At 44.5% G+C, this 18,765-nt stretch overlaps 1 protein-coding gene across 1 annotated transcript in view; it reads right to left on the bottom strand.

Annotated features, from left to right (window-relative positions):
- The window catches only part of KAT6A (lysine acetyltransferase 6A), an 80,424-nt gene that overhangs the window by 34,765 nt on the left and 26,894 nt on the right, over nt 1-18,765 (bottom strand). The window contains exons 3-8 of the mRNA XM_081200892.1: nt 12,890-12,998; nt 10,957-11,072; nt 9,378-9,459; nt 8,652-8,787; nt 6,360-6,676; nt 5,525-5,643 (exon numbers count right to left, since the gene is read on the bottom strand). Coding sequence (XP_081057018.1) covers nt 5,525-5,643; nt 6,360-6,676; nt 8,652-8,787; nt 9,378-9,459; nt 10,957-11,072; nt 12,890-12,998 — 879 coding nt within the window. The remainder of the gene's footprint in view (nt 1-5,524; nt 5,644-6,359; nt 6,677-8,651; nt 8,788-9,377; nt 9,460-10,956; nt 11,073-12,889; nt 12,999-18,765) is intronic.

Raw genomic sequence — 18,765 nt, 5'->3', positions numbered from 1 at the left:
TGCACCCTTAACACAGACTGCAATGACAGAGAACTTATCCCTGTAACTGTGTAGAAAAGATTTCTAATTTAATTTCACAATATAAAAGTGCTAAACAGGAACTGGTGACCAGCTTATGTCTTGAAATAATATTCATACTGATTTACTCTTTACCCAAACTGTGCTAAAAGCACTTTGGAATTCTCTATCATGAGAGATACTGATGGGATTTTTAAAGGACAGCAGTCTCCATCCTGGTCCCTTCCAGATGCTTAGAACTCTAACTCTCTTTATGGTAGTTGTAGTTCAAACATGTGGTGGTGATCAAGATGGGAAGGGCTGGATTAGGATAAGAGCTGGGTCTAAACCACTGAGCCTAGGGCTTGCCAATCAGAAGGTCAGTGGTTCAAATCCCCAAGACGGAGTGAGCTCCCCTTGTTTGGTCCCTGCTCCTGCCAACCTAGCAGTTCGTAAGCACGTCAAAGTGCAAGTAGATAAACAGGTACCGCTCTGGTGGGAAGCTGAATGGCGTTTCCGTGCACTGCTCTGGTTCACCAGAAGTGGCTTAGTCATACTGGACACATGACCTGGAAGCTGTCTGCGGACAAACGCCGGCTCCCTTGGACAGTAAAGCGAGATGAGTGCCGCAGCCCGAGTCGTCCACGACTGGACTTAATGGTCAGGGTCCCTTTACCTATGTCTGACTCCCAGGAGGAGGCTCCTCCCACGAATAATAGAGACCCCTGGCTGGCCAGCGCTAGAAACAGGAGGCTGCACTATGATGGACCTTTGGTCCTCCTCCCACGAATAATAGAGACCCCTGGCTGGCCAGCGCTAGAAACAGGAGGCTGCACTATGATGGACCTTTGGTCCTCCTCCCATGAATAATAGAGACCCCTGGCTGGCCAGCGCTAGAAACAGGAGGCTGCACTATGATGGACCTTTGGTCCTCCTCCCATGAATAATAGAGACCCCTGGCTGGCCAGCGCTAGAAACAGGAGGCTGCACTATGATGGACCTTTGGTCCTCCTCCCATGAATAATAGAGACCCCTGGCTGGCCAGCGCTAGAAACAGGAGGCTGCACTATGATGGACCTTTGGTCCTCCTCCCATGAATAATAGAGACCCCTGGCTGGCCAGCGCTAGAAACAGGAGGCTGCACTATGATGGACCTTTGGTCCTCCTCCCATGAATAATAGAGACCCCTGGCTGGCCAGCGCTAGAAACAGGAGGCTGCACTATGATGGACCTTTGGTCCTCCTCCCATGAATAATAGAGACCCCTGGCTGGCCAGTGCTAGAAACAGGAGGCTGCACTATGATGGACCTTTGGTCCTCCTCCCATGAATAATAGAGACCCCTGGCTGGCCAGCGCTAGAAACAGGAGGCTGCACTATGATGGACCTTTGGTCCTCCTCCCACGAATAATAGAGACCCCTGGCTGGCCAGTGCTAGAAACAGGAGGCTGCACTATGATGGACCTTTGGTCCTCCTCCCATGAATAATAGAGACCCCTGGCTGGCCAGTGCTAGAAACAGGAGGCTGCACTATGATGGACCTTTGGTCCTCCTCCCACGAATAATAGAGACCCCTGGCTGGCCAGCGCTAGAAACAGGAGGCTGCACTATGATGGACCTTTGGTCCTCCTCCCACGAATAATAGAGACCCCTGGCTGGCCAGCGCTAGAAACAGGAGGCTGCACTATGATGGACCTTTGGTCCTCCTCCCACGAATAATAGAGACCCCTGGCTGGCCAGCGCTAGAAACAGGAGGCTGCACTATGATGGACCTTTGGTCCTCCTCCCACGAATAATAGAGACCCCTGGCTGGCCAGCGCTAGAAACAGGAGGCTGCACTATGATGGACCTTTGGTCCTCCTCCCAGGAATAATAGAGACCCCTGGCTGGCCAGCGCTAGAAACAGGAGGCTGCACTATGATGGACCTTTGGTCCTCCTCCCACGAATAATAGAGACCCCTGGCTGGCCAGGGCTAGAAACAGGAGGCTGCACTATGATGGACCTTTGGTCCTCCTCCCACGAATAATAGAGACCCCTGGCTGGCCAGCGCTAGAAACAGGAGGCTGCACTATGATGGACCTTTGGTCCTCCTCCCATGAATAATAGAGACCCCTGGCTGGCCAGCGCTAGAAACAGGAGGCTGCACTATGATGGACCTTTGGTACAATTCACCAAGGGAATCCTTCTGTTTTTATACAAAAGTTAAGGCAGAACCATTTTTTCTCCAAAAGTTTGTAGACATTTCTTGTTTTGCCATTTTTCTTCCACCTTTACATTTGAATAATCTCAAAGCAGCAATAAGGAAACAGCTATATTCACCAAATCTCTTTGTTCTTCCCTCATATCTTGCCATGCCAGAAAACAACCTGATGTATTGCCTTTCCACAGCAATACACAAATAAAATCTCTCAGTTACTTAATAGTGTGCACAATAGCAACTTCAACTGCTCTAAACATCACCTCTTCGCCACTGATTGAGTCCCAGGGCTCTTTCTTCCCCTTTTCTTTTTTAAGGAAAAAAACCTGAGGGATTGGATGGGTTTTCCTAAGGGAAAGGCTGCAACAGCCAATTTACTTTCCCTAAGATACAAAATATCCTCAGTCAAAAGAGAGAAAAGCACACAATAGCCAAATCAAAATCATGTTTGATGCTAGAAACTGTCTTGCAATTGGCTCCACAAATATAATGGGTAGCACAAGTTCAATCACCCAAACTGAAACTCAAGAATTCTACCACCTGATAGAAGCCAATTTAAGAACACATCATTCCATGGAAGAATGAGAGACACACAATACAGTATCTATGAAAATCCACAGTTCAAAAAACGTAGTTTAGAATTGCTAATCCCAGACAGGACAGCGTTGAAATTACTCAGCTCACAGTCTGTTGCCAACAGAACAACACTGGTTTACATGGAGATGCTTCAAGGATGCTCTCAGACCGCACCTGTGGCACTGCCTTGCATGTTTGTGCCTTCTGGATGGCCACTGAATTCTCCTCCAAATAGATGCCTGAGATAAAGGTGGAGTCCCAGTTCCAGTACAACTGCTTGCACATCATAACAGCTCAAAGTCCCATCAAAGCAGACGTCCAACTCCCACAACAGTGGCACCCGCCCACAGACCACTCCCTCCGGCAGACGGTCTCTCTTCAACAACTCAGCCAACCATCCCTGCACCTCTGCTCAGCGTATTCCGATTTGCTCAGGTGCGGCACCCTGCTCTACCTGGATACGCACTGCGTCAGCAGCTCAGCTGAATTTAACCCAATCCTTGCCAAACTCACACTCACAAGTCTTTGCAAAGTTACGGTATGTACAATATCAGCAAGAAAAGAGAACAGTAATATTTATCAGAAGTTGCAAAGAGATGTAGGGCTGCTTAGTAACTCATGAGCAAGTACTCTGGATTTTACACCATGCTATATATGCTAAGCAATTACTTTCAAATATCAGAAGTCTACATTGATCAGAGATTAACTAGTTTGTGCTGTCTGAAAGGCCTGAAGCTGGCTGACCAAAAAAAACCTATTACAAAAATAATATATTTGCACCAGCCATTCTAATTTGTGCACAGAGTGCACCTATATAAACACAACTAAATATAAAAGTGTCAATTTCAGAGGACATCATTGTGGTCCTTACATTGATGGCAGAAGCAAAAATATTTGTGGTCTTTGCTGTCACCAGCTTATCTTGGTCTATAAGAGAAGATTCATGAAATAATCAACTAAACCTCCTGGATGAGATAATGATAAGCAGTGTTAGAAACTCAGATATACAAGCCAGGTGCCAAGTGACACCTTAAACCTTGGTTATGGCCACCACAACAGAATGTCTATTCACCAGGGGGTTGGACTAGATGACCCTAAGGATCCCTTCCAACAATTCTACGCTTCTATGATCTCAACTACATTGCTTGACTGTCCCAATATGTAAGAAGGAGAAATGCAGCAGAAATGGAAAAGATGTAAACTATGGACTAAGGCAGAGGTTTTTAAACTGTGGTTTGTGAGTTCCATTTGGGTGGCCTGTGGAAAGGCTGTAGCACAGTCAAATAGATCTGTATTCAGCCCTGCACTTACTTTCCTTGATGTGATGATGGAGGACTAAGGTGCCCAGCAAGGGGTCTATGATTTGCATAGCTGCGCAGAAGCACAAGACTCACAACTTTTACTGCACATGAGTCATCTGGCTCGATTGAGACGTCAGTCACCAACCTGGTGCCCAGAAATCTCCATGTAGTTGCAACTGGACCCTTGCCAATAGCAAACGTGCATGGTGCACAGTGAATTCCTAACACTGGTGATGAGGTGATTACCTCTTTAAGCAAATATTTGTAAAAAGAGCATACTAGCAACACATGAGCCTTTGTTTCTGTATTCCCATCAACACATGGATATATATGACCTTGGAATCTTCCTGTTACAGAAATACCAACAAGCTTTCTTTTCAATTTCTTCATCTGCTTACTCCAAAGGTTCTGCTGGCTTTTGTATTTCTCTTCTTCCAGGCAGAGGGTCATCAACACCTCCCAAGAAACAGAACCTATAGGCCTCCTTTCCCCTGCAGTTTTGAAACAGGACATATTGTATCTGTACCAATACAGCTATGAAGGAGCTGAAGGGCCATGCTTAGACAGATGTGCACAAACATGGAATATTGAACAATCCACCATGCCTCTGCATTAAGCCAATGTCCTTTATATAGAACACTGAAAAACAAGCAAACTCCCCTCACAAATGCCAGGCAAGACCTTGCAGAATTCAATGTGCACTAAAACAGGGAGGAAGAAATGTCCAATAGAAATGGAAACGGGAAGGTACAGACTTGCTCTGATTCAGTTTTGAAGCAAGCAAAGCTATTGTATAGCTTTGGCATGCAAGTCTTACAATCTTGGACAATCCTCGATCTCCACTCGTCAGCCCCATGTTTCTGGGCTATAATATTTTAAGTTTGCCTCAGAGCTGCCTGCTTATCTCTCATCAGCATCACACCTCATCACTTCTTATCAACTGGCTGGTTCCCAGAAAATCCTCAGTAAACTACCTGTCTCAATCTTCTCAGTACTATGCATGTTATGACTAATATACCCCTGTAAAAAGGTAAAGGAACCCTGACAGTTAAGTCCAGTCACAAACGACTCTGGGGTTGTGGCACTCATCTGGCTTTACTGGCCGAGGGAGCTGGCAGCATTTGTCCACAGACAGTTTTTCCGGTCATGTGGCCAGCATGACTAAGCCGCTTCTGGCGCAACGGAACACCAAAACCAGAGCAGCACACGAAAACGCCGTTTACCTTCTTGCCGGAGCATTACCTATTATCTACTTGCACTTTGACGTGCTTTCAAACTGCTAGGTGGGCAGGAACTGGGACAAAGCAAAAGGAGCTCACCCTGTCGTGGAGATTCGAACTGCCGACCTTCCGATCAACAAGCCCCAGGCTCAGTGGTTTAGACCACAGCGCCACCCACACCTCTGTAGGAGTCTACTAACCATACCTTTGCATACAAGCTTCATTCAATTTTACCTGCAGTGCTTGCTCCTGAATATCTCTGAACAACTCCATATCTTTCTCAGTCATGACATCTGGACCTCCAAGAAGCCATTCTTCATTTTCCTGTTTTCCATCCCAGCCATCCTGACTGTCTGAAAATGAACACACAACAACAAATGGAATTTCCTGAAATTAAGCACCTGAATATGCAAGGTGGTCACAGGATAAATAACTATCTAAAAGGGGTTATTGCACTAAGAAGTTTTGAAGTTCATGGCAGGCTACCCCTTTAGACTAAACTGTGACATACCAACATAGACCCTTCCACCCCACCAGGTGGCAGCTTCAGTTCTTCCAGTGGTATAACCATTCCACTCTCACCCATCAATACTTCTTGGCTTTGGGAGAAGGCATAGTCCCCTGGACTGTGGAAATGTGCTCTCAGTCTAAACCAACCTCACATGGCTGTTGTGCCAGGAAAATGGGGAGGAGAACTATATATGCCACCTTGAGCTCCTTGGAGGAAAGGTGCAATGTAAGTCTAATAAAATAAATAAATATTCTTACAATCTTAACAAACACAAAATAATACACACTAACCTCCACTGCTTGGACTGCTGTCCACAAATGAAAAGATATATTATGATGATTTTAGGATATACACTTTGCCAAGGTTCTGTGGTGTATTTGAAGATGACCCTTTAATTGTATGTGGTTATAGTACCTTCAACAGAATTTTTGTGCCCCAACAACATTTATGATAATGTAAAAAAAACCAAAGTGTTGAAGTTTCTTCAGAATCTGTTCTCAAATTGAAAATTAGAAGTCCAGAAAGTAAGAAGAGATAATACCCTCTACAATTAGCTACCTGTAGGCCAGTCTGAAGTGCTTGATTTCCTATTGTCTTTTCTCCTGATCCTATACTGCTGAGAGTAATCCACCACTTCTCCTCGAGCTTTACGCCCATCAGGGGATGGGGTGAAGAATTTGGTAAGGCCATCAATGAGCCCTTTGGTTTTCTTGTTGAATTTCAAGGTGGTGCTTGCATCTCTGCAGAATTCCAGGCCGTCGATTTGCTCCAAATAGCCCCCTTCTGACGAACAAGTTGACTGGCTGGATAGGGGAGTCTTGCGCTTACGACCTCGACCAGGTCCCGTCTGAACTTTGCTGAAGGGGGCTTTTGATCTAAACAAATAGTAAAGTGGGTAATAGAGACTTACAGAAAGAGAAGATATGCAGGGTATTGGCCAGCTGATAATTTCAAATTCTTCCTTGGGCAATAAAGATACCTGCAGGGCACTTTAATGGAAGTTTACTCAGAAGCAAATCCAACTCTGTTCAATGAAGCTTACTGTATGGTTAACTGTACACAGAACTGGAGCCTTCCCAAATTTCTCAGGAATCTGGTATTCTGAATAAAAATTAAGTGTATAGGAGTTATCGTATTTTTCGCCCTATAGGACGCACTTTTTCCCCTCCAAAAATGAAGGGGAAATCTGGGTGCGTCCTATGGGGTGAATGCAGGGTTTCGCTGAAGCTTGGAGAGCGAGAGGGGTCTGTGCGCACCGACCCCTCTTGCTCTCCGGGCTTCAGGAAGACATCCGCAGCCTAGGCAGCCTGCCTCCCAGCACAAGGGGCGCCCTGAAGCAGAGCGCCCCTTGCGCCGGGCAGACATCCGCAGCGTGGGGAGCCCTGCAGGAGTTCCCCGCAGGGCTCCCCACGCTGCGGATAGCAGCCTGCCGCCCAGCGCGAGGGGCGCCCTGAAGCAGAGCGCCCCTCGCGCCGGGCAAACATCCGCAGCGTGGGGAGCCCTGCAGGAGTTCCCCGCAGGGCTCCCCACGCTGCGGATAGCAGCCTGCCGCCCGGCGCGAGGGGCGCCCTGAAGCAGAGCGCCCCTCGCGCCGGGCAAACATCCACAGCTTGGGGAGCCCTGCAGGAGCTCCCCGCAGGGCTCCCCACGCTGCGGATAGCAGCCTGCCGCCCGGCGCGAAGGGCGCCCTGAAGCAGAGCGCCCCTCGCGCCGGGCAGACATCCACAGCGTGGGGAGCCCTGCAGGAGTTCCCCGCAGGGCTCCCCATGGTGCGGATAGCAGCCTGCCACCCGGTGTGCGAGGTGCAGAGCTCCCCACGCGCCGGGCAGACATCGGCCAGCCCCACAAGCTTGGGGGACAGCAGGGAGGCGCAGCGCCGCCATCCCGCTGTTCCTCAACCTGTTTCGGTTTCCCCGACCTGGTTTTGGGGGGGAAATAAAGGGGGGGAATTTCCTATGGGACAGAGCGTCCTATGGAACGAAAAATACGGTACGTACTTAATCCCCCCCCCCACCAAAAAGACGCCACGAGAACTCAAGTGTTTAAGAGCAGTGTATAATGATCCTAATGGCAAGGCTTGTTTGACCCTTCAGATAGTTTCCCACCCACACCTTTCTGACAAGGAACTCTAGAGCAAAATTGGAAGCCATCTAAATATTCAAAAGCAGCAGTGACATGGATCATGTCCTGTGTTCTGTAAAGCAACAATCCAAGCACCCTCCAGATTTCATGGGTGTGGAAAAATCTTGAAACCAAGTGAGACAGAGTACTTCACTAATGGCAGCAGAACATTCTGCCAGTCTAACTTGAGAGGCTAGAAGGGTTTGTAGTGCAAGAAACATAGTTATATATTGCCTCAATCTAACAGAGCAAAGTGGATGCTCAAACTTATTTTATTGAAGGAGGGAAGCTCATCGCTTACTTTAGATTCAGTGGGAATGCAAGCTAAGAATGGCCATTGTTGTTATCTAGCATAGAGATCTACCTCCTAAGTAGAAGCTTGGGCTGCTTGAAATCAGCACTGAAAGTTTTTTTACTGAGGACTAACTGCCTACACTGAAAGGTGTAAACAGACTTCTTCTACAAATTAAAAAAATGTGAAAACCAAAACAAATGCTGAGTTTTCGGAAGCTGGGAAATTAATGAATCCCACAAAGTAAAAGATATGCCTTGTGTTGCATTCAGAAACAAAAAGCATTAAAAATTTGGACAGAAGTACTCATAATCTTTCCAGAACACGTACCAAAATATTTAACCCAACAAAGAAGATGGAACATCTCTAACAACAGAACTGCACAGGTATCCATATTCACACTGTACCCACTGCCACCAAGTTTTGGAAAAACTTACGTTGCATTTTGGTTCTTTAATCGGTTTTTGGGACGTCCTATTGGGTTGGCATAACGCCGCTTTATCTGTGCTGCCTTCTTGTGTAGAAGTTTTCTTCCTTTTTTACGTGGCCGACATATCTGACATATCCACATGCCTGTAAAGTGAACAGACTCATCATAATGTATATCAACATCTGTTAGACCCAGAGAACAATACCGTATTATTTATATAACCTAAGGAAAGCCCTGCTGGGCACGCAAGTGGCCCATCTAGTCCAGCCCCCTCATGGGAAGCCCATGAGCAGGACAGGAACACAACAGCAATGCTCTCCCTGGAACTGTATATAGTACTGCTTGAGTGTTCAAACACTTCAAATACATTCTCTGCAGTCACAGAATCATAGAGTTCCCTACGCCAACTTTTAACATATGGTAGTAGCATTATGACCCTGTGCTGCAGATTTTTGAGGGGTGGGGGAGGAGGAGCTGAGGCTGACAGACTTGTGGTTTCCCTTAGGAAACCTAGTAAGCTCATGGAAAAGGCCAGATTCAAGCCATGGTCTTCTTCATGTCTCGCAGCTCACACTCTTATTCACTACAACACTATTTGTAAAGTTATTCAGAACTCTTAATCAAGCCTATGCTACTATTCTGTTCTGCCTGTTAAAGACATCTATAATTTGAAGGCTAAAAGGGTTGTTTGTGTGAGTTTCTCCCCCTGCAGCATTTTTTAACCCTTTCTTACCTTTTGGCATCCTGGTCAGAGGGGGGTCACAACATTCCATGTGAAAGCCACGATCACACGAGTCACAAAATAGCATATTATCCTACGAAGCACAGAAATTCCAAGTTACTGCAATTCAAGCACTTAGACCAAGAACACTCTTTTCTGTTATCATCAAATATAACCACTATGATTCTAGGCTGAGAGGGGGTATTCCAGCTGCAGACTGGTATCTTCCTGCCTGTGCAAGGATGAGGAAGGGAAACTGCAATAAATATATAATCAGAAGCTGCAATTACGCTGTGGCCCTCACACTGCAGAGGGACCGTGTGGGCAGGCGGCTTCTTTAAACTGCTCTGTTGAGGGGCAAGCGGCTGCCCATGCCTCAGCAGAGCAGTCTAACGAAGCTTCGACTCTGGCTCACATGTATGGGTATGTAGGCAAGGAGGCAATCCTGGTCTCAAACTGTATAGGGCAGGCATGTCCAAAGTCCATTGGGGGAGCCCTAATCTGGCCCGCCAGTCGGGTTAATCCAGCCCCTGTGGCAGTTTATTTCTTGGAGTACAATCGTAAAAACAACCTTGGTCGGCCCTTTGGCCGGCCCCCACGGCCCTTCATTTCATCAAATCTGCCCTACTTTGAAAAAAGTTTGGACACCACTGGTATAAGGCTTTGTACACTAATACCAGCCCCTTGAACACAGCACGGTAGCTAATTGTCAGCCAGTTAGAGTAGCAGTTACTACTTGCAAGTGCTGTTTCAAACTGTTTTCACTGCTTTATTTGTTTCTATTAATAGAATACTATAATTTCCTGCTCTGGTAGTATTTTATTGAAAGGTTGGTTAAATATTTTCTAGATAAATATTTGCCTATAACTGTTATGCAATCAAAGGAATAAACACTGAATTAATGAGGCAGAAAGAATATTTTGTTTATTCTATTTACAAAACTTTACTTCCTATATTCCTTTAAAATATTTGTACCCTACTTTTCTGCTTAAAAATCATCTGAATTAGCATAAATGAGCACAAATGCAACCAATATAGATTATTTTTAAAAACAATAGCTTGCAGAGAAAATTGCAGTAGAAACAAATAAACTCAAATCTTAAGTAGGAAGAATAACCAAGACCTCTCCACTAAACACTTCTGGAATAGGAAGTTTTAACCTGTTAGTAAAATGCAAGAACATAGCCTAGGTGCAATGGCCATAAAGGTCCTGCCATGCATACTAACCCACCTAACCTCAGAAAGTGGAGAGAGACAGAGCAGGACCAGCAGACTCTTTGGGGAGAAGGCAGACCCCCCTAAGATCTCAGGCTGTTCAGGGCTTTGAAAGTTGACGGCCAGAACTGGGCTCAGAAGCAAATAGGGAACCAACACAACCGATACGACAAATGCTCTCTGCAGAACCACCACAATTTGTAGCAATTAAAACTTGAACATACTTTTCCAGCACAGCATGCTGTAGTAGTCCAGCCTGGACGTTTGCACTGTGCACATGTCTATGGCAAGGTCAAATCTCACCGCCAACTGCAGAATCTCATGCAATTAGTTAGAATATGAACATGATCCAGAAGGTGAATGTCCAGGTACTCACAGCATTCTTGCCCTGATCTCGACAGGAACTGCATGTTTTGCACTCAATGCACTGCCATCGTAAGGCCTTCACACGAACTGTTAACTCTGGGGAGAACTTCAGGCAGGATGGATGACCTACACCAAGGTGAAAACAATTTCAGTTAAACTAAGTAGGAACAGCCTGTGCTCAGGAAGAGCAGAAGGTACAGGTTTTATTGCAGTTAACATTTGACATCTTAAAAAGACTCCAGTTCTGCCAGAGCAGTTCCGTGTGTGCTTGGCACTCTGGGATGAACCCACAATATGTGTTTTTGGAAGGGAAGTTGGTTTCCTGCCCAAACACTCAATATTCAGAGGAAAGAGGAAACAAAACCCTTGAGGAATTGCATGAACAGTTCTAACCGAAGATGATTCCAATATGTACTTAAGTACTTGCAGAAATTATGATGTGCCCAAATAATGCCAAAGAAGCCGTTCATGAGGTGAGCTTTGTAGATTAGCCCTGCCCCCCCCCCAGCCTGCCAACACACCTTTATATTCAAAGGTGGAGCTTACTGGGTTTCTATGTTGGACACGCTGGAGGCAGAACCCTGTCCAGTTCATCCAACATAGTAGGTGGCAGCCAAGGCACAGATAGGTCCCTGCTTTCTTAGTGAGTGTCCTGCACTTCAGTGCTGGACATACAAAAGGAAAAGCTCCTTCCTGTGTATCCAGAATACAATTAAAGAAACCTGGTTCAATAACAGAGACACAGACTGTCATCAGCTCACCATGTTTCTGTTAAATGCAAAAAAGATTCATTGGCTGTGAGTCTAGCACAGAGCTTTCCAAACTTTTAATGTTGGTGACACACTTTTTTGACATGCATCATTTCATGACACAGTAATTCAGTTTTACTAGCAAACCGGAGGTTAAACTAACCTCTTTCCAGCGTTCACGCAACATACCTACACACTGCAGCCGACAGACATGTGCTGCGACACACAGTTTGAGAAGCTCTGGTCTAACACATTAACATGGTGGGCTAATGGTGAAAGGGTAGAGCCCTTCTTGACTCCATTTCCAACCTCTTGGTTTCTATGGTAGGCAGGGAGCTTTACCTCCTATGCATCCAGTGCACTGCCAGAGGATGCGTGAAATGCTCTATCCCTATGCTAGTAAGCCACATAGTTTCTATGCTGGATTGGAAGGGGGGTTTCCATTTCTCCTTGACCAGCATAGGAACCATGTGGGAGGAGATGTCAGGAGATGTGAAGAGCACTCCATGCAGAAGCCCACTTCGTTTCTGCAATGGGTAGAGAGGAGGCAAAGCACCAACTTTCATGCACAATATATAAATGCGGTGGGTTGCCAGAGGACAGCCTGAGCATTCTGCTTGTCTTCTAGCAGCTCACTCAGTTGTCTGAGTGAAATTCCACCTACGCTCACCAGGCAAGCAGCTAAAAACAAAGCTGCATTAGGCTAAAGGGCACATCTGCAGGGGACATTTTTACAAATTGTATTCCCTGCACATTGCATTTTTAATAGAGCTGTTGGTGGTATCTGTGTGACAAAGAGTCTTCCCAGCCTACAATGAACCTTCTTCCAAGCAACTTCTCTTTTACTTCTCTTTCAGCAGCAAAACTCTAGAGCAAGAAATACTTTACCACACTGTACCACACAACTTTTCAGCCCCAACATGAACTCTGGTCATATTAAGTTTTGCAAGTTTCTGCACTGCTCCAAGCATTACCTCAGAAAACATAAAACTAATCCCTAGCAGCATAGCCAAGCATACCGAGAAGTGTAACTACAGTGGGTATTGCCCATGACAAGCAGTCTTGAAGCAATTCTCCAGCTGGGTTAAAAAGGTGTGTTTTTTTTAAGTTAGCTTGTTAAATGTGCACAATGAATGCATTTGCAGGTCACCAATTCAATAGATCTCACTGCCCAAAAGGCAGGCAGCCACCTACCACTATTGCCGCAATCAGCACAAGAAATGAGCTCTTCAGGTTTCTTTTCTCGGTTTTGTTCTTTTGTGCCAAGGCAGAAGCTGCAGATTGGGATTGGTTCAGCAACTGGCTGTGGGGGAAGGAGACGAATATTAGAGATTTTCATTAATTATATCATATTTGCAAAACATATACTGAATGAAGACATTAGAGCAGAGATAGCTAACTCAGGTCAAAAGTATCGAGACATAAGCAATTCGTTTCCTAGGACAGTGTTAGAAAATCAGATATATAAGCAAGGAGCCAAATGGCTCCTTAAACCAAGGTTACAGTCACCAAAACAGAATTTTTAGTTGCCATTTGGGGGTAAAATAGCTCAGAAGTCTTGTTTTTCAAATGATGGATTGACTGTGATTGATTCTCAGTTAAACATCTGGCTAACTCAGACGACTACCTTGAGTAAGGTTAACTTTGAGAACTTAAAAGTCACTTGATTCAGGAACATGCCCACCTACACAGTACATTGGCCTATTCCAACCTCTCTTTCTTAATGGTGACATAATAACGTAAGAATATTCTTCACCACTATGAGAAGGACAGTGGGGTCGGGTAAGTGAAGACAAGCTACAACTAATAACTATAACTATTAACTATAATGTTGTTTACTGCTACTGCTCAGGCTGCACACAGAGAAAGCATATTGGTTCCAGAAATTCATTCTGATTATGCAGATAAAATATAACTGACAGAATTCTTCTACAGGATGTGGTATGAGTGAGTGGAAAGAGCCAAGACCCAAGGATGATCAGAAACGCACCTCCAAATGGTGGTGATGTCAGGTGCCATCCTGGTGCCCAGGCATCTTCACTCGGTTGCAAGTGGTCGGTAGCCAGGTGCAAAATGCAACTGAATGAAGACATTAGAGCAGAGATAGCAACTGGCACTGTCCTAGGGTGTTAGACAACTACGCTTTATTCAGAGAGAAACTAATGGGTCTAACTTAATCATGGTCATTAATTTCAATGGGTCTGCTCTGAGTAAAACTTAATTGAAGACCACTCCTAGCCCCTGTCCCTACCTCAAAAATTCACAGAGCACTGCAGTGAAGATATACATATACAAAGGAAGCCAGTTCCAAGTGATTGCAATGAGAGCAGACTGCAGGTGCTGGGCCTGTATTGGTCACGGAGACCATTTTGAGTGGTGTAAGTGTTGTGGTACAGACTGGAAAACAGTGACTACAATGCTATCAAATTCAACTTATAGGCAAGTGGGCAACTGCCAAGGAAGTCAAACAGTCACAGAGAACTTCAAAGGAGAAAACTGAGGTGATTGGCAGAAAGGAAATAGAAAGGCAAAGCTAAATTTCTCCAGACTGCCATGAGGTTATTCAAAAGCATAATCAATGTTAAATTATATAATATATACCACAGATCAGGAAAGGTGCCACAAAGGTCTACAGGATGTGTGGCTAACAAGCAATAACATAGAGGCAAGAATGTGTTTTTCACAAAATAGATGAGATGACAACAAAAAGCAACAAAACATTGGCAAAATAAAGGAAAGCTGACAACAAAAAATACAAAAAAGAATTTCAAGGAGTTCATCACTAAAAACATTATGCCTAGTAATAAAACATTATTTAACAAATCAGAAGCAAGAAAAATGCTTAGGGATGATATTGGACATTTGGATGACATTTGGTCAAATGTGCGCTAAGGGAGGAAAAGGAGTCTGATGGGGAAATGAACAAATCCTTTCAACAGTATTCACGGCAGACGGGCAGAGCCCTGTGCCTGAGCTAGTCGGGGAAACCAGGGCAAAGAGTGGAGAGAAGGCATAAAGCCCTAGGCCAACAAACAGGAACTTGAGAGTAGGAAAAAGTGGGCAGCTCCCACATTGGAGAAATACATAGTAAGTGGGGGTCAACCATGGATCTGTATTGGGACAAGCTGGAGTTGGGCTGGAAAGTGAGAAAGTCAAACCTGGAGGTGGCAACAAATTGATCAGGGTTCTAGAAACAAGAACTCCCAAAGGAGCTCTCCAAACTGGATGAATGGGAGCTAAAAAAGCAAATGCAGTTAAATGTCAGGAAGTGCAAAGTTATGCACATGGGGACAAAAAATCCTAACATACACAGCAATGGGTTCTGAATTGGTGATGGCTGGCCAAGAATGAGATCCTGGAGTTGTAGTGAAGGTATCAACCCAGTGTGCAGCAGCTGAGAAAACGGCAAATTCCATTTTAGGGATCATTATGAAAAGGAGTGAGAATAAAACCACCCAAATCTTAATGCTGTTATATAACTCTATGGTCCACAGTTCTGATCAATGATCCCCAAAGAAGATACTCATGAGGCAGATTTACAACATTTGGAGCTTTTTTAGTTTAGAGAAAAGAGAAGTGAAAAGGGGTAAATTACAGAAATGTATAAGATTATCACACGGTGGAGAAAGTGGGCAGAGAAAAGCTCTTCCTCCTCTCTCATAATACTAGAAGCCTGTGGGGTCATCAAAAGAAGGTGAATATTGGAAGATTCAGGACATACAAAAGGAAGAACTTCTTCACAACTATGGGAATCTGTAGGCACAAGGCATGGCGATGGTTACTGACTTGGACAGCTTTTAAAAGGGATTAGACAAATTCATGAAGGTAAGGCTATCAATGGCTACTAGAGGTGACAATTATATATGATTTTTAGTATCAGAGAAAGTAGGCCTCTTGAGTAAGAGAGTGCCTACTCACGTCCCATTTGTGTGCCTCTGACACACATTCACTTGGCCACTATGAGAACAGGATGCTAAACTAGATGGCCTGATCCAGCAAGGCTCTTCTTGTGTTTTTATTTTTCATGTGGAAAAGGTAATAGCAGTTCCACAGTTAATTCGTTCTGGAGTTCCGTTCTTAACCTGAAACTGTTCATAACCTGAGGTACCACTTTAGCTAATGAGGCCTCCTGCTGCCGCCGTAGCACAATTTCTATTCTCATCCTGAAGCAAATTTCTTAACCCGAGGTACTATTTCTGGGCTAGCGGAGTGAGTCTGTAACCTCAAGCCTCTGTAACCTGAAACCTCTGTTACCCGAGGTACCACTGTACCACTCTATTCTGCCTTGGTCAGACCACACCTGGAATACCGTGTCCAATTCTGGGCAACACAATTTAAGAGGGTGTTGACAAGCTGGAACATATGCAGAGGAGGGTGACCAAGACAGTCAAGGTCTGGAAACCAAGACACTTGAAGGAGCTGGGTAGGTTTAGCCTGGAAAAGAGAAGGCTGAGGAGATACGATAGCCATCTTCAAATATCTCAAGGGCTGTTACATGGAGGAAGGAATAAGCTTGTTTTCTCCTGCTCTGGAGGGTAGAAATCAAAACTAATGGCTTCAAGTAACAAGAAAGGAGATTCCAACTAAACATCAGGAGAAATTTTCTGATAGTAAGAGCTGTTCAACAGTGGAATGGTCTCCCTCGGGAGGTTGTGAACTCTCATTTCTCATTTCTTGGAGGCTTTTAAGCATGGGTTGGACGGCCATCTGTCATGGATACTGTAGTTGAGATTCCTACATTGCAGGGGGGTTGGACTAGACGACCCTTAGGGTACCTTCCACCTCTACAACTCTATGATGTGATGATTCTATGATTCTACTACACAGGGTTTGTCAGAGAAAAAAATGTATCACTTAATGCATTCCACCTGGAGCTCTTTGGAGAGAAATGGGAAGCGAATGTGATTAGTACTAACATTCTTTACAATGCAGGCCTTGAATACTAATTGACTATGGGGAATGAAAGCTCTCAGTCACCCCAACATACTCAGTCAGAGAAAATTCAATAGTAAAAAGGTTCCCACCTCCATAGATTAAATGCATTGCTTATTTTCGCACCAACTGATGGTTCATTTGTCTTTCCAATGTCCTTTTAAAATATATGAGAAAGCTACCCTCTTTCTTTCTTCTCTCCCACTATAGCTTTATCTTTTTTTTTACAGTGGTACCTTGCAAGACGAATGCCTCGCAAGACAAAAAACTCGCTAGACGAAAGGGTTTTTTGTTTTTTGAGCTGCTTCACAAGACGATTTTCCCTATGGGCTTGCTTCGCAAGACGGAAACGTCTTGCAAGTTTGTTTCCTTTTTCTTAACACCGTTAATACAGTTGCGACTTGACTTTCGAGGAGCAACTCATAGAACGCGGTGTGGTAGCCTTTTTTGAGGTTTTTAAAGACTTTGGTGATTTTTGAAGCTTTTCAAAAACTTTCCCAACACCGTGCTTCGCAAGACGGAAAAAATCGCAAGACGACAAAACTCGCGGAACGAATTAATTTCGTCTTGCGAGGCACCACTGTACTTTCACCAATGTGAATGTGATCAAGAATCCTAGTTTTCTTTTCAAAAGAGCCATCTAGCCTTTTTAGTTGCATAGACAACTTTTGAGCGTGTACAAGCAAGCATGTCAGTGAGAATGTTTAGTCCCTAATAAGCTCTTCTCTGCTCTTAAGAAATGGTTTTTCTCGCTTAAGAAATCAACTCCGGCCCTCCAGATGTTTGGGACTACAATTCCCATCATCCCTAGCTAACAGGACCAGTGGTCAGGGATGATGGGAATTGTAGTCCCAAACACCTGGGACTATGCCTATGCCTGGATGCCTTCCAAACCATAAAAACTTTCATGAGCTGTAGTAAAGAACAAAAGCACGTACATTCCCATCATATAATCTTGATAGACACTCATATAATCTTGATAGACACTCATCTACATAATCACAGTTGCCCTGAGAATGCAACAAAGGGAAGGGATAACTCTTTGGCCCCTGCCATCAGTTTCACCACTGATACCACACCAAAACCACCAGCAAGGGAAGAATGGCTTCATCAGCTGGATATAAATGTTTGTTTATTCTGGGTTGTTAAACTGATTGTTCTCCCCCTTTCCATAGTGTTTGGCCTGTAGGTCTGAGTGCAGGATCTGTGTCTCATTGTTTGATTGATGTGAGCCTACTTTGGAAGGCAAAATTCATCTGTAGTGAGATAAAAATATAAAATGAAACAAAACATCACCCCTAAATTTCTCTCAGAACTGCAGCTGCCTACCCTCTTATTCCCATCTTGTGTTCTGCTGGCTGTCATGAGTATTTTTCTCCTCAGTCTGCACTGCTGAGAGCAATAGAAACCTTCCTTCCATGGGACTGTTGCATCTGCTCTGCACTATCAAGAGCTCTCAGCTTTTGCCTCCCAACCATATATATATCACCACACTATTAACCAATGCTCGTCAAATGTGACAGGGCTTCATAAGTAGATGCTCACTGAGTATGCCACCTAAACATGATTACACAACACTAGAAAGAAAACTGTTTCATCTAGAGCACAAATTACTGTGCTAGGAATCTGCCCATTAAAAAGAAATTTCGAAACAACTACACATCTATTTTCATTGAAATCCTTTTGCCCAAACAACTACTGTGAGTGCTGAATTGAAGCTAAGCATCATTTTGTTAGTCTTTCACGAACCAAATAACTGCAATTTATCATGACTGCTTTGGCCTTGCTTTGCTGGACCTATCAACTTTCTCATTCTTTCCCCAAATCACAGAGATAGATGTATGTTCTCATTTTGATGAAGTTTAAGGACAATCACATTCATAAAGTTGGCTGCATCTTCACTAGTAGGTATATAAATCATTAGCCAAACAGGTGAAAAAACGGACCTTGGTAGGGGGCTCTCTTGCTTGTGAATAAGACAAAGACACTGCTGCCAAATTTATTTTGCCACAAAACTGATGTAAGGGATTTTGCAATACCAGTGCAGTTACAAATGAAACTGTAAATGTATACATGGAGTGAAGAACAACAAGCTCTTAGTCACAGCTCCATATCACTTCTCTGAACAGATTTTCCTG

Source organism: Podarcis bocagei (genome assembly GCF_964188305.1).
Source record: "Podarcis bocagei genome assembly, chromosome: 7".
Taxonomy (NCBI): Eukaryota; Metazoa; Chordata; class Lepidosauria; order Squamata; family Lacertidae; genus Podarcis; species Podarcis bocagei.
Note: the sequence above shows the minus strand (reverse complement) of the source record. Positions and strands in the feature narration are given on the sequence as shown.